This window comes from Centroberyx gerrardi, chromosome 6 (genome assembly GCF_048128805.1).
Source record: "Centroberyx gerrardi isolate f3 chromosome 6, fCenGer3.hap1.cur.20231027, whole genome shotgun sequence".
Classification (NCBI taxonomy): domain Eukaryota; kingdom Metazoa; phylum Chordata; class Actinopteri; order Beryciformes; family Berycidae; genus Centroberyx; species Centroberyx gerrardi.
The window spans coordinates 20,785,420-20,804,858 of NC_136002.1; the positions used below are offsets into that span (position 1 = coordinate 20,785,420).

The following is a 19,439-nucleotide window of genomic DNA, read 5'->3' on the forward strand; positions in this document are numbered from 1 at the left end:
AAGCCCTCTAGAGGTAAACATTTGTAACTGAAAAAATAAAATCAAAGATGAAAGCAGGGCTGTAAAACAAATACAACTAGATATTTAGCATGGTCAACACATTGATAAGAAAATCTAACTTAAGATAAAGAAGTATGAATCAAAAGGTTTTATTATATTTGCTCAGATGCAGATTTCCTTACACAAAATATTAACACATTTTTACAGTTTATTGGCATGAAATCATTCATCATAATGTGCCATATATTATGTATATCCATTTCCTAATAACACGGCAATTCTACACTTCAATTTCTACATTACAGAGCCAAGGAAATGTGGAGGAATTGTGCGTTCTTCAGCATGAGTGGCTTAAGTTTTTGCAGTCCTTTTTACAGTTTTTACATTTGTTGGTGTGTGATGGATAGACAACACCCAAAAAATACCTCACTGGAGTTGTCTTTGCAATTATAGCTGTAAAGAGGATAAAAGAAGACAATTTGGTTTGTATGAGTTACCTCTATTAGAACTACTAACTGTAAATACATTGCTGGGCCTACACTGTATCTTCTCTACCAGAAAATCAATTAAAATAACAAAGACTGAACTCTGACTGAGCCCACATGTACATATTTCAGGTTTTTATCATATCTTATGGAGGTTGTAGCCAAGTGAAGCCAGGAATAAACCTTTACAAGTCTGTGATGATGGTCTACTGTGGATGTTACACAGTAAAGCGATGTTACACTCAAACCGCAGGAATCAAGTAGAATATGAATAGAACAGATTTCTATTAAATAAGCTCTTGTTTTGAAGCCTTGAATGAAACCAACAATGAAAAAATGTTAAATTGTGGTGTAGGCCTATAACGTCTTATCACCCTTACAACTGGGTGCTTTTCAAATCCTATACATCTCCAAATGAGGAAATCAACAAGTTCAGCTGTTTACTTTGTAGGAACAGCTTGTGTGTGTGTGGATAGAATACATTTTGTGCAAGACAAGCCGATCTACTGCTTCAATCTCAACAATTAGACAACAACGCAGTGAACAGGCTTCATGTTTATCTCTACGCTGCACTGAAAATAAACAGCTTTAACTGTCAAAAATTGTGCAACACTAGCAAGAAAGTCAGAGGTAGTGACCCCTCCGCCCCCCACCCCCAACCCCGCCCCCATCACCCTGGGAGTCATAACACTCCGCCTCAGAGGGGAGACGTTCACTGCTGCTTCTATTTCAGGGCCTGCTGAGATTGACAAAAATTATCCCGGCCATGGCCAGCAGCATCGCCACAGTCACCTCCATCATTTTCCCCATCCTCCACTTTCTGTACTCCTCCCTCCTCTTCTCCTCCAGGTACTGCTTCCTGGCCCTCATCTCCCTCTCCCTCTGCAGCTGCTCCCCATAGTGGGCCTGGTAGAAGGCGTCGAAATCGAACATGGTCTTCCCCCCGCCTTGGGAGAAACGCCTGCCTCTCTGCTGCTGCTGCTGCTGCTGGGACGCTGAGGCTCGGCCCGGGGCCTCTCTGGAGGAGGGTCTCCCCGCACCCCGGACGTCCGACTGGCTCAGGATGCCGCGGTCGTACTTCCTCCTCAGGCTGATGCTGCCCAGCACGGTGTAGGCCTCGCTGATCTCCGAGAAGCGCTGGGTGGCCTCCTCGCTCCCCGGGTTCTTGTCTGGGTGGTAGATGAAGGACTGCTTGTAGTAGGCCGTCTTTATCTGGGACTGGGTGGCACTAGGGGACACGCTGAGGATGTCGTAGTAGGCCGTCTTGCTCCGGTACAGCGGGGGAGCGTCTTTGCTGCTGTTGTTACCCCTCCAGCTGTAACATCTAGTCGTGGTGGAGGGGTGCAGGGCCCCAGGATGGAGTTTCACACGCTTCTGTCTCTCTGATCCCCGCTCTGCTAGAGTCAGGACAACAGTGCATAAGTCTCTGAGCTGCTGAGGCGAACTGAAGGTTTCGGGGTGAACGGCGGCCAGGAGAACACCTCTTCTCCTCCAGCGGGTCATCCTGCCACCCAGCAGGTTCGCCCGGAGCAGAGGCTGCACTCCTGGTGAGAGGTAGAGCGGTGTCCCATCAGCCTGCAGGCTCTCTCTGCTTTCCACCAGTCTGACGAAAGAGTATGCATCCAAGTCCCGAGATGCGGCAGATGGCGAAGTCCCATTTTCCTGCCGACGTTCACTTTTTCCAAGTCTAGAAAGTTTCCCGGCTGTGCGTTGTGTTGACTTGCTGTTTGACAGCGGCTGATACTCGCGCAGACCCGGCGGGCCCGTGTCCTCCTCGGCCCCGCCGCAGCACCGGGCCCCGGTGAGGCCGCAGTTCGTCAGCAGAGACCCGGGACTTTCTCCGCCGCGGACGGAGCGACTCTGGGTGTTTCTGAGCGCAGACAGCCGGTAAGCTCCGCTCCCCAGCCTCTGACTGACCTCTGCCATTTTCCCGTTGGCAGCGCCGGTGACGAGCCCGGGGAGAGGAAGACGGCTGGGGCATCCGGTGACGTCAGACAACACGTCAACACAGCACCAATGAGAGGCAATGTAAACGGGAAGTAGATACCACATTCGACCAATCATATTGCAGCAACAGGGAACCTTCAAGTGTTTATGCAAGAACTGTAAACTAACCCATGTTATTACATTATTATTTGACTCTTTATTGCTCTATTTATTGATAAACACTAAAAGGGGTTGCAGGTTTTAGACGATAAACATGGATAGCGACAACATTGCTCTACAACAAACTGCAACAAACTGCTGCCCCTTGAAACAAAAATATGAATCTGGAATAAAATAATGAAACAATATTTTGCAATATGGAATTATAAATCACAGAACATCTATTTTTCCACTGTAGTTGTTCAAACTTTATGGAATTGCTTACAGAATATCTTGCCACCCTTAAATTCAGAAAACATAAAATTTTGTATATTTATGGAGGACAAAAACCTGGAATTTGGTATAAACAATCTAATATTATTGGTAAAATATTTCAGTCAAAATGTTAATTCCTAGCCCTATTAGTGACCTTTAAGAGTGAGTTTCTATTTGCAAACCCCTTGAAATGCATTAAGAGTAAGCAAGCCCAAAAACTATTGTCTCTATTAACCCAGCATTAACTAATTTCCTCCCCTTGATCTGGATTTGATTTGTACTGTATTTTTTATTATTTAATTTTTGGAACAGGATATCCAGGGTACAACAGCTTATTTACATATTTAAAAGAAACAGCACCAGTTCTACCATTTATAGTTTTCTGATCCACTCCAGTTCAGTTGATTGCGGTCGTTTAAAACCAAAAAGAAGAAGAGGAAGACTAGAATATAAGAAGAGGAAGAGTAGAATATAAGACAGGCAGCAATATACTGTATACATGAACATGATACTCCACACTCCGGTACAGCAGGTGGCGATGTGCACCTACGCTGGTTTGCGATCCGCCATTAAACCCGGAGAAGAAGAAGCAGTCCCTCTTGTCGCTTACATATGACGTCACAGCACCTCGCGTGTGGACGGACCATCACAACATCTAGCTTGGTTTTAAATTGAGATTATTAACTGTTTCTCCTCAGGTACCGATACACACATCGACAGCCATGGCGTCCAGCTGTCGAAGGCCTGAACACATGGCCCCTCCCGAAATGGTGAGTGACATTTTACTGGCTTTTTACCAGGATAGACTGATGAGTTTCAGCAGAGGAGTTAGCCAACCAGCAAGCTATCATTAGCTGACTGTACTGTAGTAAGGCATGTACATTTTCAATCTCAAAACAGTGATGATCAGCCTCTGTTTAACGCTCCTTCATGCATAACAGCAGAATTCATCCTCTTTGCTAGAAACGCTAATTTAGTTGAATATATATTGGAAAGTGTAGGGTTAGGCTTGTGTTTGCTGTCTGCAGTCAAATCAGCATCCAAACAGTGTCATATGCAACATGCCTTAATGTTTATCTGATCTGCTCTCATCACTGCAGTTCTACAATGAAGGCGAAGCCAAGAAATACTCTCAAAAGTGAGTCTGGGTGTTATGTTGAGTGTAATTTCATTAGTCACATAACTGTGGGATTGCTTGATGCTTGAGTGCGGTGTCATGATGTTAATAAACAAAAGCTTTGGAGTATGTGACTGACAAGCTGCAGAATGCCATGTGTGACTCTGCACAGTTTTCAACAGAGCGCTAGCTGAAGAGAGATTTCTTCTGTAGTGTTGCAGAATGTGGTTTTGAATCTACCAAATCAAGCTTCAGATCTGACTTCAGCATGCCGCCTACAAAGGTAGAATCTGCTAGTGGATTGGATTAGATTAGATAAGATTAGAGCTTTATTTGCCTTCAAGGAAGAACTCCACTTCCACAGCCAGTCAGACTCATATACATCCATACAAGACCATTATTACTCGGACACATGACTTGACATGGACCAACACACCATGACAGAGGGAAAGCAGACACAACAGGAAGACATTTCACATAGTTGTAGAAGAAAAAAAACTGAAACGTGGAATATCTCCCCATGGTCAGAAGTCACATGTGAAAGTGTTATTACAGTCTCTGTGTGTTTTGTTGTTTCTCAGCTCTCGAATGATTGAGATCCAGACCCAGATGTCGGAGAGAGCTGTAGAGCTTCTGAACCTGCCAGAGGGACAGCCCTGTTTTCTACTGGATGTGGGGTAAGTGAGTGACTTGGGATGTGGTGGTTTGCTATTGTTGTAAATGAAGTAGAGTGCTTATGAGAGAGCCATGTTGGAGGTAATGATAGTATTTGAGATTCAATTTATCTGAATGTCACCAGCATTCGGCACACAGGACACATAGTTATTTTTTAGTAAGTTTTATGAAACGGACAGAGCTCGTTTTATGATCCAGTTCTAATGAAAATGTGAAGACGCTGAACAACACGGGTGACTCTCTGTCTCTCTGTCCCAGGTGTGGCTCGGGGCTGAGTGGAGACTATCTGTCAGAGGAGGGACACTGTTGGGTTGGAGTCGACATCAGCACTGCGATGTTGGGTGAGTTTGATGTCCGACATTGCCGCATACATATTTGGTCTTGAGATGTGATTTCAGAAACGAATGTATGCAGGTACGTGCATGTGCAAACATTTCAAAACACGCTGTCAAAAGTGCAGTTTAAAAGTTCAGGTGAACAGAGAAATTTCAACAGTTGACTAGAATATATCGCAGCTCAACTTGTTTCGTCAGTTTTTCTTGTTTGGTTAACCGGAGAGTTCAGAAGTCTGAGATCTGGATAAATTGGTGAACCAATGACCGGATGTCACTGTCTTGTCTGTGGCAGATGTTGCGCTGGAGCGGGAAGTAGAAGGAGACCTCGTACTGGGGGACATGGGCCAAGGGATGCCTTTCCGACCCGGCACCTTCGATGGTTGCATCAGGTGACGAGCATAGCATACCTGTTTTCAAAAAAGGCAGACTTTATCCACATTAATTTGGAATCTTGTGAGTTTATAACCTCTCTTTTTCATTTTCTCCTCTCTCTGTACTGTTTTTTTTTTTCCCTCACCACACTTTCAGTATTTCGGCCCTACAGTGGCTCTGCAATGCGGACAAGAAGACACACAGTCCACCCAAGAGACTCTATACCTTTTTCAGTACACTTTATTCTTCTCTGGTAAGGTGATATCATTGTCTTTGATTCTTTTGACAAACAGTGAAAGATTTGGACGCCAGAGTAAATCTATACTCCTTTACTCACTTCACTCCGTTCTTTGTCTTTCAGTCCAGAGGCGCACGTGCCATTTTTCAGCTTTACCCAGAGAACTCAGAACAGGTGAAAAAATGCCTTCGTTCCTAATTTTTTCGGTGGATGTGTGGTCCAATGCCAGAGAGTTTTTCTTCATTCCTTCGCTCACCTGCAGTCTTCCCGTTCCCTTTCTGCAGCTTGAGCTGATCACGTCCCAGGCCATGAGGGCCGGCTTCAGTGGAGGCATGGTGGTCGACTATCCCAACAGCAGCAAGGCCAAAAAGTCAGTTCCTTACAGAGGGGGAATTTACTTTTCCATGTTCAACTACCGGCATCTGCAGTTGTTTCCTTTTTAATAGCCTGTGAAATTATTAATAGTGTACTTGCAACACAAGGCTAATTGGAACAGGATGGCATTTATATTGATGACACTGCTGATTACATTTGCCTTATGTTAAATTATTACATCAGAAATTGTGTTAAAGTGTTTTGAATAATTTATCTTCATGACCTTCCTGACTTCTCTTGTTTTTCCCAGGTTCTTCCTTTGTCTTTTTGCCGGGGTAACAGGAGTCCTTCCCAAAGTAAGGAACAGGCCGATTAGCAGTAGATATTTGGGATGTCTGCCTTTCTTATTCTGCCTCATCGTGATCTCTATCTCTGTTTCTTCATTTCAGGGATTGGGATCAGAAACGTCAGAAAGGGGTGTTCAAAACCAGGTCCAGTACGCAGGACAAAGGTAAAGATATTTGCACTAGGCAGACACTGGGTGTGTTTACATGGCATAATACACTGGACACTGAGATGAAGGTAGTAGTTTGATGAAAGTGTTTATGTCATTTGAAGTAGTGCAATTCACTCCAATAACCAGCGTTTACATGGATCTATTTGTTAGTTGGGTTACTTCACTCAGAGAAGGATGTGATGTAATGAGATCCATCCTGCGGCCATTTCAGTTTCAGATGAAAAATGTTAGAACGTTTTGTTTTTGTTATTTTGCTTGCTATTCTCTGTTGTTTTCGTTGATGTGCTTACAGCGCACTTTGATGCAATGCTCATTTCTTTCATCTGGTGAAGGGAAGAATTAGCATGAAAACCTTTTTGCAGTCACTTCACATGTATGGGCCGCTCCCACCACCACTTGCCATTTTGTCATTTGTGTAAACAAACACAAACACATCAGCTTCCTCTGCAACCATCTGGCAGATTTGCATGTTTAAAAAAAATGGAATGAAACCTGACTTAGTTGTTTCCACGGCCAAATAAATCCACATATTGAGCAGAAATGTAGGTGTTTTAACCGGGTGATGCTTACTCTGATTATGACTTCACTCTGATAAAGATAATCCATCTAATTTGCATTTGCTTTACTTGGACGTTTGCCTCAGTCAGATTAAGATTTGATTATTGGTGTGTATGTAAACAAACCCATTTAAACGTACCCATTCATTACCCACTGTATGGACAGTAAGCAGGTCTTGGCTTTGATAAGTGCAGGTTTGTTCATGTCCTGCCTTGATGAAGCTGAAAGACCTAGAGAAATCTAACAAAGGGTCGTCGTTCTGCCTGACTTGAAACCCTGCCAGGCAGATTTTCCTCCCTTTCACATACTAATGTTCAAATCTCTTCTCCTGGTAATACACAAGACTGCTTGTCATGAATTGTATATTTTACAACAGTAACAGAGTGATGGAAGTGTTTTGTCACGCAGAACAAGATGCATTTTAAATAAGATGGTCAGCTATGTGAAACACTCTTTCTCTTTATTCATGAAGATCCCGCTTCAAAAACATGAAGGGCAAATCTGCGAAGAAGGGAAAAGACTGGATCATGGAGAAGAAGGAGAGGAGAAGAAGACAGGGCCGGTATGTACATGGCTGTCTTGTAAACTCCGTCTTTTTAGACTTTTTAAAGGGCAAAGTTGAAAGAATCATATTGGTTGGATTGAGGTTTTGCTCATCTCTGTCATTTCTCAGCAACTTCAGACCTACCTAGTTAATTTTCAATGCATAGCGTGTGTCAATGGATGTACAATTAAAAGTCACATTACCCTTTCCTGCTTATTGGAAACTAAGAAATAACCTGGTGACCGACAATCCAGTTTGCACTGATGGATTGTGGCTTCATATTGATGAGGATTAATATGAAGCCACAATCCATCAGTGCAAACTGAATAGTGTCCACCTGCTGTAATTTATAGGAATAGCTGTGTTGTTCATTTCAGACAACTTTGATAACTGGCAACATGTTCCCAGATGAGGAGCGTACAGATCACAGCATGCAGCAGGAATAATATAGATCACATTGGAACTGCTAACTGTATTAATCACATTTACATATATAAACTTATAATAAAATATGTTCAATGGGAAAATGGGTATGAATATTGTAAAGTAGTGCAGTTGTAACATTGAATATCACCTCTGATTAGTTAGATTCCGATGTGTGTGTGTTCTGACGCTTGCTGATGTGTGTGTGTTCCCCTGCAGGGAGGTGCGGGCAGACACAAAGTACACCGGACGCCAAAGAAGACCTCATTTCTAGCTCTGACTCATGCAGCTTCATTAGCTCTCGGCTGCAACGTCACACACACACACACACACACACACACACACACACACAGTCACCTCTGTAGCTGACAAGTGTTTGGACTCAATTAATTTTTCAACTCGTTAATTCAAGTGGATGAAATGAAAGAGTGAAATGCTATTATGGTCAATCATTTTTATATTTGGCCTAGTGAAGTGTTAGCCAATTTGTCTCTGAAATGAATGTTCATAAGATTGCAGTCTGCCTGTTCAATTTGGCAGGAACTGACCTTGTGTATAGACACAGCGATGGACTGCCCACTATCCAGAAAAACAGAGCTGAGATGTAATTTAGTCTCCATAACTATTGGACAGCACAAATGGCTTTCCAATAGTTATGGAGACTAAGAATTAAAACACAGAATTAAAACAATTTTATAGATTATCAAATGTCAGATTCATCATTTCTGCCCATCTGATTAAATCTATCTACAACATTTGCACAAATATGGGCATTCATTGTTTTTTTTTATTTGTTTCCTTAGTAAAAAAACAACAACAAACAACCTCAACTGCACCAAGAGATTGGATATATAGTACAACGGCATGTACATATGTAGTTAAGTTGTGTATGATGGTACTAAACAAACTGGCAGTTAAATTCTCAAGATTATAAAAAGGCGGAATAAATGCGTTAAAAAGGCACAAGCACACACACACACACACAAGGGGAAAATGAAGTAAAAGTGTGTGTGTGTGTGGGGAGGGATGTCTGAACGTCTGAAAAACAGACGTTTAGTGTTTTTCATGTAAACACTTGTTTAAATGGGAGTACATTTTACTCTTCTTTGGTGTGTGTATGGTGCTTCAGATAGAATTAGTCTTATCAGAAGAATAGAACATAACACAATCTATAACAATAATAAAGTCATGTTGATAATAAGGTAATCTCCATTAGATCTGGGCGGCAGCTGTAAGCTTAGAGGCTACAGAAACAGGTTTGTTGACGGCTCGGGGAAATGGGAAAATGTGTTTGGTGAAAGTGTGTGAGTGATGCTCTCCCCTCCCTAAACAACCACTGCTGATGTGCCCTTGACCCAGGCACTAAACCCCCAGTTGACTAGACCAGTAGACGACTGGTTGTACTGGGAAGCTCCCAGCTGTGAAAGTGTGAAACTGGGAATATGAAGCAGGGCCAGGCTGGAAAAGAGCACGCATGCTCAGTTGACACTCTGGATAAATAAAAATACTTGCATAAGATTTCAAGACCATCTCGGGCCATAGATAGATCACTTTGCTGTTTCTATACCAAGCCACACCACGTGTGTCCTGCAGAGGTCGCTGTGCACTTTGCACAAACTAAAGCACAGATCCAAACCATCACAGCTCATCTGGGCGTTATCTCAGAACCTGCTCAATCGATAACCAAATCCGATACAATTCACTCAGTCAGCCATATTAAAGATGGTCATTTTCGGGAAACATACTGGCTACTAGATTGACAGCACCTGAACAGACACAACCTGGAGAATAAGCACATATGTAAAATATCAATTAGTGAGGATTGGCTGGGAACTTGAAGGTGTCTAATGGGTTAACAGCGAAAGGCCTCGCCTCACCTTTTATGCGCGTCACCCGGGTCTAAGTGGTCCCACCATCCCATCATACAGACGGAGGGGGGAAAAAATCACCGTTTCTCGCCCGTAGACGCACATCGCTGCCTCGGTTGGACACTCCGTCTCCACCCCGCCTCTTCCACAGGAACAATACAACAGATCCAGAGAAAGACACAACGGGAACTGTCGGATAAGAGTATTAATAACTGTAGGGAACCATGAAAGACCGCATGCAAGAACTTAAACATGTAAGTTTCTGTTTGATTCTTTTAAATGGTCAGTATGGTTGTTTCCACATGTTAGACGGTGTAAATTAAGCGGTAGGAAATTGAGGAAACATGGATTCATTGAACAGGTTGCGCTGATTGAGCAACAGTTGTGACACACGAGGGTCTAATAGCCTGCAATTTTACAAGACTGCTCACGGAAAAAACACTTTAATCGCCCTATAATATTACTATGAAGATTTATGGTGCGCCTCTGGGACTCAAGAGTGAGTTTATGAAGACCTTGTCGTACTTAATGGTATTTTATCTCCCATTTTATCACTAATAGGCCAATACTCATATAATATTCCTGTTAGGACTATCTATTTTTATAGTTGTCATATCTGTCATATCCCTTCCATAATTTATTATAGGATTCCACAGTTCTTTTTTTTTTAGAAAGAGTCAGATCGTAAATTTAATTGTTTTGGGAAAAATGCGACAGGTGAATACATTGTAATGTGTGTATTCGTCCAAATAGCCGGATTTTAAGTGATTTGATCGATCTGGCCAACTGTGGGCGTGTGACTGGAGCGGGAATTGGTCCCAGTTCGCCCATTTCACCTGTTTAATGTCTACCTTCGCCAGCTAATTGCGCGCCACAGGCGGACACAGGCAATTCCAAACGTCCTCCAACGTGTCCATTTATACCACAGTGTTTTGTCCTTTTCAAGCAATTATGTTGCAATTTATGAAGGCTTTGGTTGCATGTGGAGAGACTCCGAGTTTATTCTGTTGTTCTGTGAATTGAGGTTTTGGAGAGGGCTGGTGCCTCGTGCGCACCAACTCCAAGGCTAAATCTCCGCGTCTCTCTTTCAGCTGCATGTCACACATACAGTATATCCCTAAAAGAAATAGTTAAAATCTGTGGAAGCTGCGCTTTGACTTGACAGGTTCATATACCGGCGCCTTTACTACAGTTTTTTTAATTTCTCTTTTTTTAGGTGACATCTCCATAATTGTTCCCATCGCCCATGTACTCAAACACATTTACTGCTGCTGCTGTTGTATTTGGGGATAAATGAGAAAAAGTGATTATTAAAGGTTACTGGTGGTGTTTTGGTTTAATAGATAAAGAAGAGGATCCATATCTTATCCTCCATAGGGATGCCTCTTTTGAGACACACTAGTGTGTGTGTGTGTGTGTGTGTGTGTGTGTGTGTGTGTGTGTGTGTGTTTGTGAGTGTGTGAGTGACATCTTATTTGACTAAGGTGCCCTGCGTCTCGCGGCAGAGTTGGGCCATTGTCAGATCTGTGTAAGTGGCGGTTAAGACGAGGAGAAAGAGAGAGGAAACAATTTACGGCTCCTCAGTTTTCAGCGGAGATCTAGCTATGAATTGGCCTCTGGGGAGACATTGGTTTTGCCTCCCCCAACTCAGCCCTGCCATGTGTGTGTGTGTGTGTGAGAGAGAGAGAGAGAGAGAGAGAGGTGTGTCTCATAGCCTGCCATGCTGCCTCTTCACAGTAATCCTAGGATAGATGCAGTGGTACAAAGCAAGACAGAGAAATGGCCTTTTCTCACTCGCTGAAGGACCAGTTTAGTCAAAAAGCTCAAACACAAGCAAAGTCTTCAGAGAGTCGAGTAAAATTATGAGTCAGCAGTTGAGTTTTTAAAAATATTTACTTCCTTTTATCTTTAAACATGCCAGAGAAATTGGCAGTTGTTGTAGCCAGTCTCGCAGCAGGCCAATTTCAGGCAAGCTTAAGAATTGGGCCAAATAATTTTCAAGTAAATTGGAAGTCATACACGATTACTTCCCATCAACACTAGATTATTGCTGTTTTCCATTTACAGAGTCAAATAAACTCAGCTTCTTGCATCTCATGTCAACATCTCAGTGGGTCTTTGGGGTTGTGTGAGGACTACACAGTACTTCAGCAATGTAGGATACATTAATGCCTGCATGGCCGACTGTTAATATCCAGATCCCAAGCTAGTGTACCAGGAAAAAAAATCTCTCCACTGCAACCTCACCTGTTTCAGAGCTGGACTTCTACAGGAAAATTCATTTGGGAGAATGCCGTAGTGCAAGTGACCCTGCCAAAGCTAATATATGGTGGTGAGTGGTCAGTGGGTTTTTGCCAGTACTCGGTTTGGACATTTGAGTTTGTCATTAAGGTGTTGACATTCCATCTGTCAGTAAATTGCTGCAAGGTACGATCCTCTGTACAGCGTGAAATCATATCATGGTAATGCCGATGGTTCTCAAACTTTGCAGAGTTACTGTATGTAAAGGATACGGAGCCAGAAGTTACCTTACATCGCTATCATTCATGTCAGAATCCCAATAGTAGGCTCCGTTGAAATGACACTGTAGTATTTCACCTTAGGAAGAATTCTGATCTGGGTCTGTCAGCGAAAGACAAGAGCAGTGGACTGGTGTTTGTACTGAACCCAGGCAAGGAGAGTCCAGCTAAATGACCTCACCGAACAGCCTCAAGATGTCTCTGTAGTTCATTTGCGTTTTACCTGTAACTTGATTTCCACATTCAACCAATGCAAAACCTTGGAAGTGGTCAGTGTATCCCTCTTATTTTTAAATTTGGTCTGCGCATACAGGGAGCGCTGGCAGGTGCCACAGGAAGGAGAAGGGTGCTTGTGCAGTACGGCAAATGGTGGACTTGGACATGGAGTGGTCCCTTTCTGAGATGTTCATCATGAATTTTAACAATCAAATCAAACATCTGAGTGTCTATTTTTAGATATATCTGTTTTGTATATACTCAAGGAGGAAGGCATCGCATCACAACCTGTTTTTAACCAGCTGTATTTCTTCCAAGGTTTTTCATTGGTTGCGTTCGGTCCTCGGACTCAAGATGCAAGTACATGCAAATGAATGATAGTGACATCTTGAGGCTTTTTTCGGGCAACCAGCATTATGTTTTCGAGGGTCTAGTCCAGTCCCGTTTGACACTGGCAACACAACTAAAGTTCAAGATAGCGGCAGAGAATTGAGCTTTGAAGATTCTGCTGTGTTTGTGTGTGTTTCTCTGTACATCCATACTGTAAGTTTGCTCACCCATGTGCTTATGTGTCGTTTGGCAGGAAATTGGCTTATGCTAATATGTGTATCAGAGCGCAGGTTGTGCTCCAATATCACCCATATGCCCATAAAGCCACATTATGAGCTCAACATCTGCCTGTGGCTTTTTCTCTTCCAATAGTTCATTAGCTTGCTGCCTGAAGCTGCCAGTCTCAATAACTGAAATGGTCGTAATGCCCTCGCCCTCCTCTCCTCTCCTCCTCTCCTCCTCTTTCCTCTCTCCTCTCCCCTCCTCACCTCGTCCCATCACTCCCAGTCGGCTCAGGAGTGATTGGGTGATAGATGGAACATAATATGATGTGCGGGTTAACGTTTGTCAGCCTCGTTCAAGCTCTGAAAGTTGAAGGAAACATACTGATGAGGTTATTGCAGATTTCACTCACCACAGTTATCAATCAAATGGGATTGTTTCCACCTGCACAGGCCATTTCGCCTCCGTATCTCCTCATCCTTCCCTCCTTTTTATTGGTCCTGTCTATTCTTTATATCTCGTCTTTTGATTGACCATATCTGCCTCTTCTCCCGCCTCCCTCTCCTTCTTTAATAATAACCCTCTGTTTTCTTTCATCCTCTCAGTGATGATAAGTTCCTCCATTATTTCGCTCTCCTACTGGTGTTTGACAATGAACCGTTTGGCTTCCTATCCCCCCTACATGCTTTTCCCTGTCTTCTCTGGTGGAGCTTTGTTAGACAGTGTTACTATTGGTTCAGGCAGGGCTTTGCATGTGTGTGTGTGTGTGTGTGTGTGTGAGGAGGGGGGTGTGTGTGTGTGTGTGTGTGTGTGTGTGTGTGTGTGTGTGTGTGTGAGGAGAGGGGTCTGCTGTCACTGCCTGTGTGGGGTTAGAGTGACACATTAACTAATAGGATGGATGAAGAGCACAGACCCAGAGGCTGTGTGTGTGTGTGTGTGTGTGTGTGTGTCCGTATGTGTCTTTGACTCCCCCATGCCCTTTCCTTTTCATTATCCTCTTTTTTTCTCCCTTTTTTTTCTTCGCCCATTGTCTATCTGCCCTTTCTATTCCTCTTTTCAATGTCTTTATCTCTCTCTCTCTCTTCTGTCCTTGACCTGATCTTGGCTGTTGACACTTGCTCAGTGACACAAACAGCGGACTCGGAGTCAACAGCGGGAGAGAGGAAAGAAAGAGCCACTTGGTTGGTGTTGAACTGAACGCTGGGCCTAGAGGGTCAGAGGTTTTATTTGTCCTCATTACATGCAGAGCCTTTGTAAACTCCAGAATCTATGGTGGACTGACTGCTGTGGCCGATAGATGAGGTTTTATCAATAGAATCAGTGGCGGTGGGGGAATAAAGTAGCAGGAAAATGCATAGTTATCGTCCTATATTGCCATCGTTATCCATAAGACAGGCGCACACATACACAGACACAAGCACACGTTATTCATCAACGCATAGAGTCTGCATAATTGCATTAATGAGCCATAAAATGAGTGTGACCGATCTGGCATTTCACCAGAGACTTGTCTGTCTTTGCAAATGAGGTGACAGTTACAATAATATCCAGTATCTGCTGTTGGCTGGCGTTCAGTGTTTGTGTAACAGTTATTTATGGAACGCATGAATGGATGGTCCATTCAACAGTTATGCCCCACATCGTCTTAATCAGTACACCAGTTAATATACCAGTTAATTATTTAAATGTTGCTATTTTCCAGCTCCAGTTCATTGACAATCTTGTGGTAAAGGTTACAAACAGACCAGCGTGAAGAAAGCACTTGTATTCCAATGTTTATCAATGGTAGATCACTTTTATGAGATGTTTCCGACCTATCAGATTTCTCAAAATGTTTACGTTGTATGATCAGTGGCTCTTAACGTCCATTATGTTGCACCGTCTATCTGTCTTGTGATGTCAATTGTGTGGTAATAATGTGTTTTTTGTGGACTCCAGGAAGACTAGCGGTTACGTAAAGAATATTCTGTAATTAAACCCTCCTCATGTGTTGAATTTGCTCCCGGTCATCTTTGTTGCCACTGTTCAAATTTAATTTGTAATGCGCCGCTGACCTCTCTTTCACATCATCTTATAATCCACAGCAGCAGAGAAAGTACTTTAGCTGTGATGACATACAGATATCGCTTTTTATCACAGATACTTGTTGAAGATCAAGGCCTTAAAATGTAATTAAAAACCGCATGAACTGTCTTTGACCTCATTAGGCCCTAAGTAGCTCTATCTGTCATTGTCTGGCGTGAATCTTTTGGAGTCTTTGCATGCTTGAAAGAAAGACTGATGGATTTCACTCTGAAGAAGACCTTGCTGAACTGTAGATGCGGATGTCAACTGTACTAATTGCTTCTCTTTCTCTCACTCTGTCTCTCTCTGCCTCTTTGTCTGTTTTGTTTCCCCATATCTTTCTTTCACTTTTTCACTGCTTGGTCTTTCTCCGTTCTTTCCGTTCTTCAGCTCGTCCATCTTTCCCCTCCTGTTGGCCCCGATTCTTTCTCTATACATTCTGTCATTCCTCCACATCCCTCTCGCTCTCTCACATTTCTCCCGTATCTATAATTGTGTTAGTGGCGCATCGGTGCTGTCATAATCCTTCATGGGCAGTGAGTTACAGAGGGAGACGCTCTGAATATATTCCACAGGGGGAGCTGGAGAGGGGTGGGGGTGGGAGAAGGCACGGCAGACGAGGTGACAGCACATCTCTTTTCCCTGCTTGTGATCTGTCATTAGGGTTCAAATGAGGCTTTATGACATTTTCTCACCCGCTCAGTCAACATGTCAACACCGGTCGACCCACCGCAGTTGCCTAGATGCATGTAGAGCAGACCAGTGGGAATGAACAATTACTGTGTGAGCATCTGCCACAGCATGTGAGATAGGTATTCATATACACACCTACCTGCCAATTAGATGCTAATTTGCCAAAATGGAAGAGAGCGTCCACTGTTTATTCTGAAAGGTCAATCATCATATCGGAGGCTGTGGAAGAAAGAGTTATCTCTGAGAGAATTGGCAGATGCAGACGTTTGAATGCTGGCCTAAAATTGATTATCATTGATTTGTGCACAGACACGCCATTATCGTATTATAAGCCATTATTTAACCTTTTATGACGCAGCAGTTTGTAAATTTGTATTAGCCATGTTTAAATGGCATCACTTTGATGATTACACTGGTAAAGGTCGGATGGATGTGAGGGGGGAGAGAGGGAAACAGGGAGGAAGAGCTAAAGGCAGATAAAGAAAAAGGGGATAAGATAAGCTGAGGCTGAGGAGGAGGAGGATGAGATTGAATGAGGAAGATGAGATTGGATAAATGACAGCGGGGGTGGTGTTGAGAAAGGATAGCGTAAGGGTAAAGGAGGAGAGTGAGAGACAAAGCGAAGGAGGGAGGAAGGAGCGCCAGTCAAAGGTAACTGAGTCCATGTTGTGTGGGCCAGCTACAGTAATGAGATTGTGAAGCGAAGCTGAGTCCGGAGGCAGGCGAGAGAGAAACAAGAGGTAGGAGAGAATGATGGACGGGAGGAACGAGAGAGAAAGAGGAAGATGATTAAAGAGAGGACGACATTGAGGAGGATTGTCAGGAAAGGGAAATTGTTTAGGGTTGTGTACACATGCACATGCACGCACTTTCACAAGACGCGACTACAGCGGCAGTGCTTCATCTCTCCCACTCACAATATTCTTCTTGGTGTATCTGCTGAACCCTTCAAGCTGCGGGCAGGGCTGATAAACACATCCTGTTAACCTCATCCAGACTCTTATTCTACTGCAGCACACAGCATCTCTCCTCGGGACACTTATAGGTCTGCAGTTTCACTTTATTCATACACAAATATCTCATATTCAAACAGCAAAATAAAATGGATGTTCCTCTTTGTGATCACCAACCATATCACATATTTTTCAACCCTCCCCCCAACCATCAAATAAAACCATGTAGGCCCTAAAGAGACTTGTTGATTTTCAAAGATTGGTAAAAGGATGACAGTTGGAGCTCTTGGTGTTGTTATCAATGAGGTGATCGCACAATAACATGCAAGCAAATGAAGGAATTTTAAATTTGGCTCAATCGATCGCTCCACATGTCCTCTCACCACCCCTTGAGCTCCACACTATCGCCTGGCTGTGTGATTGTCCTCTCTTGATGTTTCCTGCAGTAATATCCTCCACTTCCATCAGCCAGTCATTCAGTCTGACAGTCGTTCAGTCGGCCAACCAGCGAGACAATCAGTCAGTTTGGTCAGTTGTTGATTTGTTGATTTGGCTGTGTCAGTGTCAGTTCCAGTATAGTTTGCAGCTGTCCTGAAGCTCAACTCTGTGCCACCAATGTGTTTGCACTGTCGCTCTGCCTTTGAGGTCTTTCTCTGACCAGACTAATCAAAATATGACAGGAAAATGAAATTGTTTAGCTGTCTTTGAAATAGTTTGATATTTGCCTTTGCTCTAAGCTTACATGATCATCCTGTAGTCACAGAAATATTGTCGGGACACTAATGCTGTGACCCTGGCACTTCTTATCATGGGTTGCTTGTAATTCTGGTGATCTGGAATCACCCAGCTCTAAGGAAACAGAATTGGAATTGAATTGGAATGAGAGGAAACAGAATTGAATTCCATTAGATTCCATGAAATTCCACGAGAGGTTGTCTTGACTTGCTATTATGAATCAAATAAAAGACAGTGAAACAAATCAAATACATTCAATCTTAATGTATGTATTACAATTACATGTTATGCATCAAATATCACCTGAAATATACCTTTAACATTTTCAATATTCATATTCATATTCAATATTGATAATATATACCACTACATGTAATCTCAGATATGTGGTAAGAAAAAACAAAAAATCATGGAATTTCACAGAATTTCATTGAATTAAATTGGAAATGATGTGTTCATTCATGAATTGACTCATAATATGCCACTCTGGATAAGAACAAATGCAAATGTAAATTAATTTGTATACGTGATTCTACTGCCAACTATAGCATGCGTACATAGATGTCTTTGTGTAGGTAGTGAATGTCCTGAGGGCTTGAGCACGGCCGCAGGTGAAGGCATGGCTGTTCTATTTTTATAAGGGGGGAGGGTTTATTAACAAACGGTAGTGTGTCTCTGATCTGGACTTGAAACATGTGTTGGTCCCAGTCCTCTCCAGGTGCTTTCATACCCCAACTGAGCTGATTCAAATCATGTTGTATGAGCAGCAGAGCTGTAAATGGAGCACTCACAGTGTGAAACAGTATGCAGTTTCTCACAAACATTTCTGATTCAGTTTTTATTGTGTTTATCCCTGTATTCGTATATTCGGATATGAATAAAAAATCAAGTGTGTGTGTGTGTGTGTGTGTGTGTGTGTGTGTGAGTGAATGAGCACACGTATGCATAATGAATGTTACCTAGCTGTATTATGATAATAAATCTGGTTAGGCTCTCAGCAGTCCTCTCTGTGGCTGACACAGATTCTCTGAGTCATTTCTAATGGGACTGCAGGAAGCTGCTTGAATTGGCTTCAATACAAAGATATGGGAAACAGGTCTGCTTTAATATGTAAACACAAAGGACGATGAAGAAGGGCCCATATGGATTTCCATCTCTCCTTGTACTCCCTCTCTCACTACTCTTCTCTCTCTTACTCTCAGATGATTCATGAAACTAGGATTTGAATGCATACAGACTTGCTCGCATACTTCATTTTCTCCCTTTCCCTTGAAATTAGCATGACTGCTTACACACCAACAACACACACATTTGGTCTTTCTGTGCCCTCTGATTGAACATGCAGTTTCACCTAAGGAAAACAGTATATATCAAGAGTATGAACAGTTTTTAAAATAGAGTTCCTATAATTAGGAATTCCTATATTCATCTGTAGTGTATATTATTTTATCCTGTACTATTATAATATGCTTTGGCAACACTCAGTACTACTTGATCCCTGCCAATAAAGCTTTTTCTGAATCTCTCCTCCTCTCTCTCCTCATCTTCTTCAGCTGCTTGCCTGTGGTTGTACCGACATCAGCCTTGATTCTTACAGCCTGGTCTCCAGACGTCTGTTTCATTTCTCGCTTCCTCTCTCTTGGACTATATTTTCTCGGCTGTTTGTACTGTATCTACAGTCACTGCCTTTTGTCTTTATGGAGCGATTCCCTGCTGGCGTGACGCCTAGAACAACTCTCTAATCTAATAAACAGCAAAATCAGGCCGCCCCTCCCGCCAGGGTGTTTCACCCGGGTGTGAGCCCCAGAGGCAGAGTGCATTGTGGGGTGATGGCCTACTGGTGACAGGCTTGTCCCCTCTTTGTGTTTACCCTCTGTAGCTGTTGTATTTTAAGTGCGT

The 19,439-nt window shown here is 42.9% G+C and overlaps 3 protein-coding genes across 3 annotated transcripts in view; 2 read left to right on the top strand and 1 right to left on the bottom strand.

Moving 5' to 3' along the window:
* Positions 1-1,164: 1,164 nt before the first annotated feature.
* Positions 1,165-2,412, bottom strand: dnajc30b (DnaJ (Hsp40) homolog, subfamily C, member 30b). The gene has a single exon (XM_071894220.2). It carries the CDS (start codon positions 2,409-2,411, stop codon positions 1,215-1,217), a length of 1,197 nt encoding a protein of 398 aa, XP_071750321.2. The 5' UTR covers position 2,412; the 3' UTR covers positions 1,165-1,214.
* A 1,057-nt stretch (positions 2,413-3,469) lies between these two features.
* bud23 (BUD23 rRNA methyltransferase and ribosome maturation factor) lies at positions 3,470-8,696 on the top strand. The gene is made up of 12 exons (XM_071927926.2): positions 3,470-3,616; positions 3,947-3,984; positions 4,545-4,640; positions 4,897-4,979; positions 5,266-5,362; positions 5,502-5,598; positions 5,707-5,757; positions 5,868-5,953; positions 6,209-6,254; positions 6,348-6,409; positions 7,446-7,535; positions 8,160-8,696. The coding sequence occupies exons 1-12, from the start codon at positions 3,569-3,571 to the stop codon at positions 8,212-8,214; spliced, it is 849 nt and encodes a 282-aa protein (XP_071784027.1). The 5' UTR covers positions 3,470-3,568; the 3' UTR covers positions 8,215-8,696.
* Positions 8,697-9,979: 1,283 nt separating this feature from the next.
* Positions 9,980-19,439, top strand: part of stx1a (syntaxin 1A (brain)) — a 50,056-nt gene continuing 40,596 nt past the window's right edge. Inside the window, exon 1 of the mRNA XM_071927896.2 lies at positions 9,980-10,062. Coding sequence (XP_071783997.2) covers positions 10,033-10,062 — 30 coding nt within the window. The 5' untranslated portion in view covers positions 9,980-10,032. The remainder of the gene's footprint in view (positions 10,063-19,439) is intronic.